The 16,893-nt window shown below is 43.5% G+C and overlaps 1 protein-coding gene across 6 annotated transcripts in view; it reads left to right on the top strand.

The window, feature by feature from the left end:
- The window catches only part of kif13a (kinesin family member 13A), a 144,702-nt gene that overhangs the window by 76,870 nt on the left and 50,939 nt on the right, over nucleotides 1-16,893 (top strand). For all 6 annotated transcript variants that reach the window (XR_003978465.1, XM_030369953.1, XM_030369954.1 and 3 more), the window contains exons 12-13: nucleotides 7,722-7,832; nucleotides 9,384-9,518. Coding sequence is in view for 5 of the 6 variants with exons in the window: in XM_030369953.1 (XP_030225813.1) it covers nucleotides 7,722-7,832; nucleotides 9,384-9,518 (246 nt within the window). In the remaining variant the exon portion in view is untranslated. The remainder of the gene's footprint in view (nucleotides 1-7,721; nucleotides 7,833-9,383; nucleotides 9,519-16,893) is intronic.

Raw genomic sequence — 16,893 nt, forward strand, 5'->3', positions numbered from 1 at the left:
TGTCATCACGCGAAATTCGCGTCAAAGTTGAAATATTTCAACTCGAGCGAATTTGTCGCGCCACTAATCCTCGTGAACACGCTCGCCTGTGCACGGCGAAAGTGTGGCGCTACAAATCAAAACTTGTCGCCGGTTTTCTCTCGCGAAAAATTCGCCCGCGTATGGTGTGAACGCACAGTTCGTGATTGTACTTACGCGTCAACTGAGCTTAAATTTTCAGTTACGGGCATTACGGGAATCATTACCATTGAGAATAATAGCTTTGTTCTTTACATAGCCCATAATAACTGTCCATAATTTACATGTAATCCCAGCACTAATACGCATCTCACAGTGCTTCTACGTTAGCACTGTTTGCTGGCGGTTAGCAAACACATAGTTAACTGGTCCGTGGCTTACCTTTCATATGACTCGAGAGAGCTGATTCTCCCATTGCGAAAAGCTGGATTTCTTTTTTGCATACTTTGCAGCAGGCTACGGGTGGATTTGGTCCACGTTTTATCCACAGTTTGTATTTTTCATGTTCCAGCCAACGTTCACTAAAACGACAACCTCCTGGCATGTTGGTCCGATGCACGCATGACAACCAGATCCGGTCAGAACACAAAGGCTCATGCGAAGCCATCAGAGTAAGCGTGTAGCCGTGATGAAGCAAACTTTTATTTTATTTCTCTTCATTTAATAATTGGTTTGAGAATGACTGCCGAGAATTATGGTCGGCCTAACACTTCCAAGCATTTACAAGCACTTTAAATAAAATTCAAGCATTTTTCAAACCTTGAAAACACAACTTTAAAATCCAAGCATTTTCAAGGATTTCAAGCAGCCGTACGAAGCCTGCCTGTATTTATATGTGGATTTTTGAGACTCTCCTGACGTGGCTGGATTCACAAATGCATTTTTTTCAGATGCCTCCCTTGTTTTCAGCCAATCACATGACTGCAGTCCTGAACTCTGAAGAATAAGTCCAGCCTCCGAGCCTCCCGGTTCCCTCGCTCAAATGTCTCTGTGAAATAACATTGGGTTTTTGAATGATCGTAGATAACAATCTCTAGGTGGCAAAGAAGTAAAAGCTGCGTCAAGTTTTGAGCTATACACTTTTTCAATCTAGTTTTGACTGGGTTTTTGGATTGTCGGTGCCGTTAAAGTAGTAAACGGCACCGATAATCCAAAAACCCAGTCACTGCAGTCATGTGATTGGCTGACAACGAGGGAGGCATCTGATGGCTCCAGAGAGTTCCTTGTTGAAAAAAATGGAACAACATCCAAATACCGTATTTTCCGCACTATAAGGCGCACCGGAGTATAAGCCGCAGCAGCTAAATTGAATGATGTGTACATATATAAGCCGCACTGGACTATAAGCCGCAGGTGTTTTAATGTTTGATTACCATTAGGGCTGGCCCGAATGCCATTTTTCTGGCTTCTAATACTCGTTGGTTTTTCCAAGCGAATATTCGAATACTCGTTCCAGAAAAAAACACCATCAAAAACAACATTAATAATCCCTATATACAGGGTGCGATTTGCCGGTGGGGATGGTGGGGATTATCCCCCCCTCTGGTTTACACGTCCTACCCTCTGCTGAATTATTTTTATCCTCGGTGGGGATAAAAATTATCCCCCCCACCCAAAGTATTTCCACCATTACATCGTAATAATTAACAACCAAAATACACAGGGTCCGTCTTCATTTTGATTGTGCTGTGATTTTGATCTACCGGGAGCGAGTCAGAGGCGTCGCGCTCGCAGAAAGCAGTTTTATTTTGAAAACCAACCGGATTTACTTGCGTTTCTATGGTTTCAAAAGTCAACTTCCTGTCCCCGCCGAAACAAAAGTTTAAACCAAATGGACGAAAAATGAAAATAATACAGAGCAGCATATCTTCATATTTGAAAGAGCTTGAGTCTGCGGCTTTTGATTTGGGCATCCAGGCTCGTAGGATTGGGAGAGTGTTTGATGTGCGCTGGCTGTCCTCAGCCTGCACGTCAGTGACAGCTCTCTGGGAGAGCTATCCAGCCTTCCCGGCCCGCAGATTTGCAGAGATGTGGTTGAAGCAGGGTCACCACGCTGCTATCGATCCGCCAACAGGAAAGCAAAAAAAAGAGGCTGAAGTGCGTCATCAGAGCGGACTGTTTTCGTAGTCTGACCTATAGTCTACCCGATTAACCCATAAAAAAAAAAACGTCTTGACAGCACATTGTGGTATTTCATATTTTCTGTTGAACTGATATCGGGGAAAAAAAAAATATTTTTTTTTAATTGGCACATTTAAAAACAATATTAGCTATGAGAAAATATTTCTGCAAATGCAGTGGTTAAGTTCACGTTCAAAATAGGCCTACCGCCTACGTTATGAAGCCTAAGTGTAAGGTTTAGATACACAAAGTCACAAGATCAACTGTTTTCATAAGTTTTCACACTTTTGTGTGGTTATTATTCCTGAATAAAATGTTTCTCAAAATTTTCCCCCCTTCTGGTTTTTTCACAAAACGCACCATGCCTATATACTCCCTGGAACCGATTTTGACAGTATCTGCATATTTTGTTGAATATTTAATAGCTTTTGAACGTTAATTAGTAGGCCTAAGTAGGTTGAAGTTCCTTAGTTTTTCCCCGTGAAAGCGAACAGCTGTTGTTCTGTTCCAAATCAGCTGTCCTCTGCCATCTCAGCCCTTACGGGAGCTTTTCAATTCATCCTGGAACGTGCATCTTTTCAGGGAATGTGTACAATAAATCCATAACAAATACCGAATATTGATTGTTTTATGCGTCTATATTATATCCATTATATTGCGCTCACGCTCTGCAGCAAGCCAGTCACAGTTGATTGGCGCGGCGCTGTACAGCGAACGTAAACAAACAACTAAGCTAGGGTTAGCATTTCGTGGGAGCGTGTCTATGTTCCCCGGGTCCTATGTTCCCCGGGTCCTATGTTCCCCGGGTCCTATGTTCCCCTCTTTGTATGAGACTGGGGAAGATAGGACCCTTTTTTAAAAAAAGGGTCCTATGTTCCCCGCTTTTCCCAAAAAGGGTCCTATGTTCCCCGATATGTATGTGACCAGGGAACATAGGACCCTTTTTCAAAAAAAGGGTTCTATGTTCCCCGGTCTGTTACTTTTTCCACCATTACTGCCAAATTCCGGCCGAGATAACTACCATTGCATGTCTTTACCTTTTGTGGAAGAGGGAGAGACGTCGGAGAACCTGACGCTCCCCGCGCTACGGCCATCCGGAGGCGCACAGAGCTTTTGGCCGTGATATTATTATACAATCATATTATATTTTATAGGCCTACTATTATATAAAGAGCTCCGGGAGTCGCAAACGGCAACAATCAGTTTCTCCTCCATGCTGCAGTTCACCCCGGACTGCACTGTACTGAGTTGGCCGGTTGAACGCTGATTGGCTGTTACGTTACACATGTCACTCAGTGGCCACGCTGTTGAACGCCGATTGGCTGTCATCACGCGAATGTCGCGTCAAAGTTTAAATACTTTTAAAGATTGATAGATTGTGGGGAACATAGGACCCTTTTCCCAGAAAATGGTCCTATGTTCCCCGGACCCTTTTGGGGAAAAACGGGGAACATAGGACCCGGGGAACATAGGGATGACCCCCATTTGGGAAAGTATTACTTTTCCTCCCGAGATCCCGCTAATGTTGTGTAATAAAGTAAAGGGAAACAAGATATATATTCTTCCTCCACCTCTCTCGCTTCTCTGCTTGGTGTCGCTGACGCTTATAGTTTGCCTCCCTCGCTCTGGTAACGTCACGTACGTGGAAAAAAAACAACGAAGCTCCGAATACTGATTTAAGCTTCGAATACAAATTTTCCGAGTGGCCGTTAGATGTAAAAATCCATAGATTAGCCGCACCGTTATATAAGCCGCAGAATCGAAAAATGGGAAAAAAAGGCGCGGCTTATAGTCCGAAAATTACGGTACATTTTGATGAAAATTGCAAAATGAAAAAAAAATCATATATTGATGGATTTATATTGCATTTATTTAAAACAAGACACATTTGTTTGTATCAGAAATGTGTTTGTGAAACTTATTTTTGTTTATGGATTTATTTTACATTTATAGATGCCGATATCCATTTGTGTGTGCATTGAAATGTATTTGTGAGAAGAGAGTAATTTATATATAAATCACAAAATACATTTGGGAATCTTTCTCTGTGCATTCATTATTAATGAGTCCGTTCTGACCGCATAGTCTGGTGGTCTCCGTATATAATAAAAAGATAAATATATATATATTCACGGATCAGCAGCATCATTAACTTGCATTGGCGCAAAATCCGTGGCCGCATCACCGAAATACCTGTTTCCTGTTAGACCAGGTTACCTACGTTTAGACTTATCAAAGTTGTTTACCTCTATAGGCGTGGTTCCCAAACGGTCTCTTAGGAGTCTTCTTAGGAAACACTCCTTACGTCATTCGTAAATGGCGCTGTCCAGAAAGAACGTGCTGAAATAGATCGCTCAGAGATCGAGTTTCCATTTCATGCACATGACATCGTTAAAAAAAATGTTGCAGTCATTGCGAATAAAACATTGCTCGAAATCCTTCTAGTAGGCCTAAATATTTATTTAACCATTGGCGAACATAGCATAGCCTACACTGATTTAAAAAAAACAGCGGAGGAGATTGAGGCCGTTCAAATTAGCCTATTGCTTTTCTGTTTACAAAGGCGTCTGACTTGTTGATTATTTAGGAAAATAGACATTTTGAAATGAAAGCTACATTTTTAAAAGTTTATTTAGCTCATTATATAATACTGCTGAGACTGCTTTGATTTTTGTTACCTGTAGGGGTCTGTGTGCAGGCTTAGCGCACCACCCGCCCAGTGTGTGTTTGTCAGGTGAAAACTAAATGTCAAAAAGAAGGAAAGGGCGGTGGTTGAAAAAAGTCTTTCGACCATTTATTACCTTCACTCGTTTCTTGTAATGGTTTATTCGTTTCCCAGTATAATTTCCTGAATTTGGAAGACAATTTTGTTCATTTTTGACTTGTATAATAAATACAATATTTTTTTGAAGAGACCGGCTTCTAACTGGTGCTTTGCCCAGCACATTGGCAGAATTAGCCTAACCATAGATGGAGGAGAAGGCGGTCGCGATCATAGGTGAGACCTCCTGTGATGGGATCTCGGGAGGCATCGACCTTAGAAGAGGTGATGCTGGACACTCTCAGGCCAGGCAATCCCCATCCCCTGCCAGATGGGCCTACTTCTCAGGCCAGGCACACCCCATCCCCAGCTGCGAGGACATCCCCGGCTTGAAGGATCTCCAAGGACAGGCCGGCAGCTAGGCCTACTTCTTAGCTACTCAGAGCCTAATTATTTGTCAATTTGCAATTTTCACAAATTGCTTGCAGAATTGTGCATGCCTTGACACTAGCCGCGTTTACATGGATAGGCCTTCTTCTGATCCGATTAGAAGTGGAAGAACAGCTCAATCGGAATAAATCATATATAGGCTACGCCTCAATCGGAATACAATTCTCGGAATAGAGGAGGTGGTGTAGTCCGCTATAATCGACATGTAGGCCTATACACTTATTCCGATTGGTTCTCTAAGCTTTTTAGCTTAGAGAGATGGCATCAGCAGTTGCAGTAGTTCGCAATTGGTCCGCCTGTACTTTTATGCACACCAAACTAGACCGCTGTCAAGGAAAGTGGATTTTTTGCCTGAATCATGTCTTTCTTATCACTCCATAAGTAGTCTGGTAACTTATGAACCCCAGCATGTCCGGTTGCTAAGTGACGTCAACGTCTATGGCGGACTATTTTTCTACAGATCAACACTACGAATGGTAATTGTAAAAAGACTGTAAATATATTTTGTTTCGTTTTGGCAAGGAGCCGTGTGTATTACTCCTTAAGCGGGATAATGTATAGAACATCGCCAGTCATTATCGAAAATAATACCCTTCAAGGCACAGCAAGACACCTCTGCTTCGCGTCGGAGTCCGGTTCGCCCTGTCGGGGCTTACTTTCCTGAAATGACCGGCGTCCTACAACATTATCCCTTACATATAAATCCAGACCATCTCAACGGTTGTGCGTGACACATACGGACGTACGCTTACCACTTTTGTAAATGCCATAGGCTATATAAAGAAGGCCTACATTCGGATTGCATGATAGGAATAGATTTATTCTGATTAGAAATCTAATCGGATCAGAAGTGTCTATGTAAAGCGGCTACTGTCAATGTGGCAATTCCATGCACAACAGGGATTTCTAAAAGGTACAGTGGCGGCGACTAGCGTCAGTAGCTGAACCATCACTATGGTAGAGCTAAGAAGGTTTTACGACAATTCAGACCAACCTTACCGACGAAAGATTCATAGCGAAGAACGTTTCGCGAAACACGCGAAGAACAAGAACTTAGAGAAGACGTTATGAATGACGTAGTTAAGGAGGCTTTAAGAAGGTTTCGGGAAACAGTTTGCATCCGTAGCCAATTGGGGCCAAATGAAACGGCATATTTGAATTAAGGATGTTGTCTCTGCTGTTCTTTGTTTGGGCCGTGGGTACAGCAAGGCGAGGTCGGTTCGACTCGCTTCCAATAATTTCAAAAAATCGAAACTTCAAAAAAATATTGTATTTATTTTACAAATCAAAAATGAATACTGTCTTCTAAATTAAGGAAATTATACCAGGAAACGAATAAACCATTATAAGAAACGAGCGAACGTCATAAGTGGTCGAAAGACTTTTTTCAACCACCGCAACATTTAGTTTTCACCTGACAAACACGCACTGGCCGGGTGGTGAGCAACGCCTGCACACAGACCCCTACAGGTAACAAAAAGCAAAACAGTCTCAGCATAAACATTATTATATAATAAGCTAAATAAACTATTAAAAATATAGTTCATTTCAAAATGTCTATTTTTCTATATATTCTTTTTAATCAGTGTAGGCTATGCTATGTTCGCCGATTGTTAAATGAATGTTTAGGCCTACTTGAAGGATTTCGAGCAATGTTTTATTCGCAAAGACTGCAATATTTTTTAGAATGCTGTCATGCGCATGAAATGGAAACTCGAAAATCGATTTCAGCACGTTCTTTCTGAACAGCGCCGTTTACGAACGACGTAAGGAGTATTTCCTAAGAGACCGTTCGGGAACCAACAGATTCTTTGTAGCGCTCTAAGAGAGAACGTTATCGGGATACCGAGCCCTGTGCACTTTAACATTAAATGTGCTGCACATTCCAATTTTTTGTATGTATGCCCTGCTATGTTTTTAAAACTATGAAGACATGTTTAGAAGAAAAATGAAACTGAAGAATTACAAATTCAAGAGGATAAATTCTAAGCATCATTCTAATGGAAGAGCCTTTCAACTCCTTCAAAGGAGTGGCTTCAAAGTCTGAGGAACACAACGCCAATAACAGTAGTTCAAAGTTTGAGCAGGGGTGAGGTTAGACAGTGCATCCAGCCACATAAAAACAGTCAATGTTGAAGTATCCTGCAAGATAATTTTTTTCTCTCTGCATGAGAAAAAAAACCTTGAAGTGTTCCTCTGTTTCCACATCCCCTGTAGCCTTAATTCTTTAGAAAAACAACTGCACTGAATGTAACACGAGATTGGATGGAGTTCGGTAGGTACTTCTATGCTCTTGGTTCACGGGGAAAACAGAGGCTCACATTAGTATTTTACCACTGACCCTGTGTTCCTCTGCTGATGTCATGGTTAGTCCCTGAAAGCCCCGGAGCTGAAGGAGAAGCTGCAGGAGTCTGAGAAACTCATCGAGGAGATGACCGTCACCTGGGAGCAGAAACTACGCAAAACGGAGGAGATCGCAGCGGTGAGCTTCTTAGGATTTACATTTTGGACTCTGCGTTGAACAGAAAAGTACATCCAACATTCATCTTTATGGATCTATACAGGGTAGATCTATACAGGGTAGAGCTACAGAGATCAACGGAAAAAAAAACATCAAATAAATGTTGTAAAATGATTAAATGTATGGACATACATATATATATGCATATATATATATATGTAGACATTTACAAGTTATATTATTTATTCATATAAATACTGTGATAACCCGGCACGGTGAGCGAACCACCACCATCTCCCGAAACAGAACACAACTTCGCGGCGGTGTCTGTCGTGGCCTCGTCTCCCGCGGCCTCGTCTCCGGCGGCCTCGTCTCCGGCGGCCTCTTCTCCGGTGGCGTCGTCTCTCGCGGCGGCGTCTCTCGCGGCGGCGTCTCCGGCTGCGTCCTGGTCTGGTTTGGTGTTCGCCAAGGGATCGCGTTGCCTTGTGTCGCGGCTGCTGGTTGGCGTTCACTCAAAAATCTCCGTAGCTTGGTCGAGTTGCCCGCATTCTCCACCATATGTGGTAACCCGGCACAGTGAGCGAACCACCACCTCCCGAAACAGGACACAACTTTGTTGGGCAGCCAAAAAGGCATGTTTAATCCAAAATCAAACAAAGTCTCATACTGAAAATACGAGAAAACCTGGGAGGAATCGACGGTCCTATACCCCGTGGGTGGAATCCCGTCACCCACGAGGACCGGTCTCTCCGTACAGGAGCTCCAGGGCTGGGAGAGCCCCGAATGAGTGGAGAAGCAGGCCATTTTAAGCCCTGCTTCTCCACCTGTTCCTCAGGTGCTCTGCATGTCCTTAATTGGCCCGGGCCGGGTTGCCACAATACATATGTATACAAACGACAGCCTAATAGACAGTACAGTAAGAAACATTATACATTAATATGATTTTCAAATAAAAACAATGGTGAGCTATTAGAGGATTGTTCTAGAATCTAGAACGATGACGGCACATCAACCAACTATATATACTTAATACAGGGCTCTTCTCAATACCGTGTAACGCTCCATTCACTTGCATGGGCCCTTCACAACTTTCGAAAGTGAATTGTATTTGATAATTTGATAACGTTTATATAATAAACGTTGCTAAATGTAATTGACCGCCGTCAATTAAAGTGGCTTTTTTGCCGTCTTTCGTATCACTCCGCAAGTAGTCCTGTAACTTGTCACCCCCAGCGTCTTCGGTTGCTAAGCAACGTCTTTAGCGGACTATTTCTCTGCTGATCAACGCTACGAATGCTGGTAACAAATAAGTTGTAAAAAGACACAGTGTGAAGTTAGTATTTCGTTTTGGCAAGTAGCGTAATAAGTGGGACAATGTATAGAACGTCACCGGTCATTATCGAAAATAAGCCCCTTCAGGGCGAAGCAAGACACCTCCACTGCGCGTCGGTGCCCTGTTCGCCCTGCCGGGGCTTATTTTCCCGATAATGACCGGCGTTCTTTACATTATCCCTTACATATTTTTTCTTTCATGAACTCAATGATGAATGAATATGTTGTGTGTGTGACCAGGAGAGGCAGAAGCAGCTGGAGAGCATGGGCATCTCTCTGGAAACATCTGGGATCAAAGTAGGCGAAGACAAGTGCTTCCTGGTCAACCTGAACGCCGACCCAGCCCTCAACGAGCTGCTGGTCTACTACCTGAAGGTGGGTGGTCAACCAGCTGCTGGTCTACTACCTGAAGGTGTGTGGTTACCCGGGCTGCTGGTCTACTACCTGAAGGTGGGTGGTTACGAGCTGCTGGTCTACTACCTGAAGGTGGGTGGTTACCCGGGCTGCTGGTCTACTACCTGAAGGTGGGTGGTCACGAGCTGCTGGTCTACTACCTGAAGGTGGGTGGTCAACCAGCTGCTGGTCTACTACCTGAAGGTGGGTGGTCAACCAGCTGCTGGTCTACTACCTAAAGGTGGGTCAGGGGCCGCATCCCTTCTGGGGCCTCATACCTTCAGGGGCTTCAGGGACTTTGTACCTTCAGGAGCCTCGTACCTTCTGGGGCCTCGTACCTGCACGGGCCTCGTACCTTCTGGGGCCTCGTGTCTCCAGGGGCCTCGTACCTTCTGGGGCCTCGTACCTTCAGGGGCCTCAGACAAACTGGGGCCTCGTACCTTCTGGTGGCCTCTCATTGTTCAAGTTACATGTTGCAAGTTTGGAAATCTGAAGTGGATGAATTTGCAAACATTCTGTGCTTGTTGGGAGAAAGAATTGAAAGACTTAACCTTTAGTTTCAGATGGTCCGGTTAGGCTAGGACTGGCATAGGAAAAATCATAATCCCGTTTATTCTCGGTCAATATTTACGTCATGATTATCTAGCACAATAACTCAGTGACTTTTAACTTTTGTCTTTTTATCAGTGAGTTTCCACTTTATATATTATTCAACTGAAAAAAGAATAACTCTAAAATAAAAATAAAAGATAAATTTAGATAAATAAATAATAAGGAATATATCATATTCATTTAAAGAAATAATATAAAAATATAATAAGACCTGAATTAGGATCGCCAATGTTGTAGTGCACTTCCACAACTTACTGAAAACCCAGCTTGACAATATGTCTGTTGGGGTGGTAGTAGTATTCGGCTGTACAAGCATTTATTATACAGGGCAGGCAGTGCAACTCTGGTGAAATGTTGACACTTTGTGGCAACCCGGCCTGGGCCAATTGAGGACATGCACAGGGATGAAAACTTTTCACCTTTCGGCGAAATTCGCAGTTTTTGTTCCGAAAAAGGTCATTTGTATGATTCATGGAGATCTGCAATAAAAATATTTCGGAGGGGGGGGGGGGGGGGGGGCGTCCAAGTTATCGGCGAACGCAAGCTGTCATAAATATTTATTCCAAGCTTGTTCGTTTGGCCAACCCGTGTAATCATGTCATCTTCGGGTCTGTAGCTGCCTTGATGCCGTACTAGACAGGAGTGACGTTGGTACGCTTCAAAAACGTCAGGCTTTCTAACGTAGGCTAACGTGCTAATGTCAGACAGTTCGCTGACATACGCATCGCAAATCACAACCATTTTTGCTGGTTACAATAACGGTGTTATCGGATAGTACAGTGTCTATTTCTCAGGAACCTTTGAAAAATCTAGGCGAGAAAACAACGTTAATTGTACCTAACATACCTTCACATTAAAAAAAAAAACCTAAAATAAATAATGGAAAATCAATGGAGCAAAGGCTTACTCTGATATCGATGTAATGTTAGCGAATGAGGGGTGAGAAGCCCCCTACCTCCCCTTGCTAATATTTATTCCGTTCGTCCAGAGTCAAATCTATTCTTGAGGTTCCAAATATTTTCAAAGCAGTTTGTCTTTCAATGTTAGGAGTCGCTCGAGTTATTTTATGTTCCGTCGTTTGAAGCAAACCTTTTAGCCCTGGCATTGGTCTCCCATTATTTATACCTTCACTGGAAGGGAAGTCCATTTTCCAGGCTCTCGCACGCCCCCTTCAGTGAGGCAGAGGTTAGGTATGCCTTCCATGCTTTTTCACTGTGGTTTCATGTCTAAATAGCTTCTACACATACGTGAAATACACTACCTATTCTATGGATACAAACGACATAATAAAATACAAATATAAATTGTAAAATAAAATACGAATATTTCAGGGATGACAAACAATGAGAAAGCAAAAGGCATGCGCTCAACCCAGTGTGTGAGGGATTGTCGCTGCCTCATCTCGCGAGTCTCCTCTCTGTATGAACAGGACATGGTCAAATTCAGCGATTTTGATTATTAAAATGTTTGGGATCATTGTAATCATATAAAAATGACATTTAAAGCACAGATCAGCAGATACATATTAATATGTATTTTATTTGATCATTATTTGTTTTTTGCGTTTCATAATGACTTTTGTTTAATGATGACGAGGCGGAATTACGCGTTGAAACGCACCGTTACGTCCCGTTAGCAAAAATATAGAAAAAATTGTTCACAACGGTCCTTCATGCCGGCTGTCCAGCAAGACAATGTTACAACACTTAAGGAAGCTGCTCTCGTTTTACGGTAAGCAATCTGTATATTATATACAATACAATAAGTAATTATGCAGGTTACCTTGTCAAGTTAGTTTTTTTTCTTTTGGCTTGCCAACGTAGTTAGCTAGCCAATATTTAAAATGCCTTTTTATACCTTAACTGTTTTATAATATGCCTGTTTATTGCAATGTAAAGCACGTTTTATTTGTTCTAAGTATGAAAGCCTAGCTAGCAAATTCACCACTCTCCCACTTCAGTTTGTTTTCAGAATGAGAGATTTTGAGGAGGAGGATGCCATTACTGTGGCTCAACTAGAGGCAGGAGTAAGGTGCAAATGGTCCTGGTCCTGGCTGAAGCTAGACTCTAAGAGCAATGTGAAGGGAGTAGAATATGTGTTTCCACTTTCTCATTTTTTCAAAAAAATTGACAAACCAGGCCATGCCCGATGCAGCCTCTGCTGCAAAGAGATAAATTATTCTACCAAGGGCTCCCATGCCCTTTTGGCACACTGTAAAACAGAAAAACATACCCAAAAGGTGGTGGGTATTATGACCACACGTAGCATAGTAGTGTCAACAACTCAGGGCCAGTCACAGCAGGGACCATCAATGCCTGGCCCATCACAACAGAGCTCATCAATGCCCGGCCCATCACAGCAGAGCTCCTCAATGCCAGGCCCTGAGCAGATGAGGGAAAGAGTGAAGGTGCCAGTACCACTCATTGAAAGGGTAGCAAATGCAGAAGTGAGTGTTGGTTAGCCAGTATGTGTTAGTTGTTGTCATAGATCATTACATTAAGCCTAGATAAGCAGACAAGGAAATCATTTTTTTAATAAAGAATGTGCTTTGCAAGTGGTATCATATAAAATACTAACAATTTTTTTTTTTTCAGGCACTGGTTCTTGGAACCATTGCAGAACATTCCCTCCCCCTATCTGTAGCTCCTGTCATTGTTGAGCTTGCCCAGACACTGGCTCGGGATAAAACAGCTTTGACGGGCATGAAGCTGTCCCGGACTGCTGCCTCATACAAGATGGTCCAGGGCCTGGGGCACACCTTCTCCGAGAGGACGTATGAGCGCATCAGATCAACACCATTCTCAATTAATTTAGATGAGAGCACATCAAACTCAAATAAGAAGGTGTTGTCCATTCTTGTGTGCTACTTTAATCAGGAGCTTAAGCATGTGGTTGTTGAACACCTTGGCTCCATTGAAGTCCTAAAGGGAACGGCTCAATATTTGGAAACGGCCTTGGTGACCTTTTTCAATGACCATAACATTCCCTTTGCCAACCTCATCAGTATGATGATGGACTCCTGTAATGTCATGCGTGGGAGCAAGTCTGGGCTGGAGAACAGAATCAGAGGGACGCACTGCCAAAACCTCTTGGATGTTGATGGAGATTCTTGCCACCACATCCATAATGCCGCCAAACAGTTTGCTGCCCCCTTCGGCCACCACCTAGAGCAGCTCTTTTCTGACCTACACACAGACCACCAGTGGGCTTCAGACCAGTCGAAATACCTGATTGAGATCTGTGAGTTTATGGGCATTCAGGGAACGAACCCACAACGGTTTGTGGCACATCGGTGGCTGTCCGCTTATGATGTGGGGATCAGCACTCGCCGAATGTTGCCGGCATACAAGGTGCTCTACTATGGATTCCTTAGCAAGGCAGACCAGACCCTCTACGAAGAAGTCCTACAGGAGATCTACAAGGACCATAGTGTTGGTGAGCGGGCAAAGGCCAGGATCAACTATTTCCACCAGGATCTCTCCAAAAAAGGAATGACACAGGTTGGTAAGGACAGAAAAGAGAGGGTGGTGAAGAAACTCTGGTTCGAGAGTCTCAACACTAACCTCCAGCTGAGCGCTTACCTTGGTGTCCTTCCAATCCTCAAGGAGTATGTGATGGTGTTCCAGGGTAGCCAAACCCTTGTCCACAAACTGCATGACAAGCAGCTTGGAGTGGTCACCAACTTCATGGCATGCTTTGTCAAGGCTGAGCATCTTCACACCACACCGAAGAAGCTCATGGAGATGGAGTTCAGGGACAAAATGCTGCCTCTCAGGGAGCTTTATGTCGGACCGGTGGCTGAGAAACTCAAGGCAGAAAATCCAAGTCATCCGATTGTGCTGCAGTTTCTCGACACAGTGAAGACTGCATACATGTCAACAGCAGCCTACATGCAGAAAAAGCTGCCACTGAACAGCAGGACCCTACAGGCACTGTCTGCTCTGGACCCATTGGTAAGAGGCCACTCAGAGACTGGAATACTGCTGAAGCGGCTGTCAGGGCCAGGGATGATGGGCCACTTGGTGCCACCCCAGTGTGACGTGCCACTGGAAGTGGTGAAATTCAATGTGGATTCTACCCTTCCCCTGTACAGCGATGGTGACAACATGGTGAACTGGTGGGCAAAAGTGATGGACACTGGCAGGTACCCAGGCCTAAACCATGTGGTTCGAGGGGCTCTCTCCATTTTCCACGGACCCATAGTAGAATCATCATTCAGTGCCATGGGAGACATAATAACCAACAAAAGCACCAAAATGAGCATGGCAACCTACAATGCTATCCAGAAAACCAAATATGCCCTCCGGTCCAGGAGTCAGACGGCCATCCAGATGTTTAAGAGAGATGATGTGAAGCTCTCCAGGGTCGATAAGGTCCTCTGCAGGAACATCCACACTGCAGGAACATTGGACAAGGCTCGCAGACAACAGGCCATGTTGAAAAAAAAAGAGAGGCAGGAAGAGTTTGAGTGCCAGCCATCAACCAGTGGCGAGCAAAGCAGAAAGACTGCAGTGGAGGAGGACAGGCAAGCCAAATTGAGGCACATAACCGCTCAAAAGCGGAAAAAGGCACTGGAAGTACTGGTACAGGCAAAAAAGGCAAAAAAGATTTGAGATTTTTGTGTACCTGACATGTTTATTTTATTTAGTTTTGTATGTAGTTCAATATTGTATACAAAGGTTTATTTAAATATTTGGTTGTGTTTCTGTCAAGGGATGCTGGGTTGGGGTGGGGGGAGCCAAATGGGAAGGGAGTTAAGTAGGAAGTATTTCAAATGTTTATTCTGTGAGTTACCCATGTCAAATTCTAATAAACAGTAGTAAAAAACAAAGAACTGGCTTCATTTCTCATTCCCTTGTTCGGAAAAGAATCAAGGACGAGTTAAAGGGGTTGTGAAAGTTGATAACCATCCAAGCTAAATAGCCGCAACTTATTTGTGTTTTACTGGAATAACATTGAAGCATATGCAATATATATATATATATGTGTGTATATATATATATATATATATATATTCCGCGAGGGGGTTTGGGTCCTTGTCACCTTTTTCATCCCTGATGAGTTTGCACCCCTGCATGCAGAGCCCCTGAGGAACAGGGGGAGAAGCTGGGCTTGAATAGCCTGCTTCTCCACTCATTCGGGGCTCTCCCAGCCATGGGGCTTCTGTACGGAGAGACCGGTCCTCGTGGGTGACGGGATTCTACCCACGAGGCCCGTGGGTTGTATTGTTGTATTGTTTTCCATATGAGACTTTGTTTAATTTAGGATTAAACATGCCTTTTTGGCTTTTTGCCAGCTATTTTGTTTCCTGTTTGGGGGGAGGTGGTTCGCTCAACGTGCCGGGTTGCCACAGCTTGTCCAAAGTGTTTACAGTTTCTTGAGTCCCTGGTCTTTTGCCAGGAAGCATGTGACGGCATATTTCTTCAAGTGAGAGCTGGATGGGTCTACGGTGGCATTATTAAGAGTGTCCGTAATTGATGAGTTTGTCACGGTGGGAGAGGTCGAGAGGACTTTACTTTTCTCAGTTTTTTGGTCATAGACCCACTTGTGACTGAACTTAAAAAGCCATCGAGCTCTTCCCTGTTTCAGATGGATTTCAATACTAAGTGATAAAAAAAAGATGTGTTTTAGGATCGAGGGGGGCATGTTATTCCTATGGTTACGACTCGCGCCAACTCGATGATACCTTTTTAGTACCGTTGTTGTTAAACTGTTATGAGTGTTAAAATAAGCGATGTTGCATATGAAATCCGCCACACACACCGTAGCGTTAGACTATAGGTGTCTGGGAAGCCTAACTCTCATGCGGATATTAAACACATCGGAGCTTCACCATCCACACACACACACCGTAGTACTATTTAATAATGGTCCGAATAGCCCGACTTTCTCTCGGACGCTGCAGTCAAACGCTGCCCAGACAGAGCTTTGTCCTGGCTGCCCAGGCAGAGCTCCACACGTCCAGACAGACCACTGCCCAGAGAGAGCTCCACATTGTCACACAGACCGCTGCCCAGACAGAGCTCCACCCGTCCAAACACAACGCCCAGCTATGAAGGTATTATTGTAGCCAAAGTCGCAAGCATGCGTTCACTAAAGATACAAATATGTAACAGTAAATTTGAAGTCGTAAATAATTGTTCTACCATTGTAAACACAAAATAGAAGCTACGAGTTCACATGTCCGTTGTTACAGGTGCACAAATCCTATCCTGTGCATCATAACTTCAAAGAGTCATGCACTTGACACTTCTGCTACAATCATTGCAGCGTAGTTGGTAAAAAACCTCATAATCTCAGAACATGCACAACATTTGTGCATTCATAAACCCAAATGTGAACTAATGCATCTGAAGTTGCACATCTGTGAAATATTACCTCACATTTAAAATTAAATAGATTGCTATGTTCAGTGAGCATTTTAATGAGCAAGCACAAGTCCATCGATACAACTGCTTCAATCTGCTGCTACGAGTCTCAGCTGTTGTTTTTCTTGCAGATACTTTTGCAACACGTCTAGGTGGTACAACTGTAGCAAAAGTGATTTGTATCCGTCGACACAGAACGTCCGTGAGCAGGACAAAATGGGCAGGGGTTGCATTATTCAAACTACACTGGGACCAATCCAAGTATACTACTCTTCCTTTCTGGAGTCTGACCAAATTATTCGAAAATAGTTTGGATCCAATATTCAACAGTAGTTAATTTGTTCAACTCGTGATTATATCCCGTTCACACAAGGCTG

Source organism: Gadus morhua, chromosome 11 (genome assembly GCF_902167405.1).
Source record: "Gadus morhua chromosome 11, gadMor3.0, whole genome shotgun sequence".
Lineage (NCBI taxonomy): Eukaryota > Metazoa > Chordata > Actinopteri > Gadiformes > Gadidae > Gadus > Gadus morhua.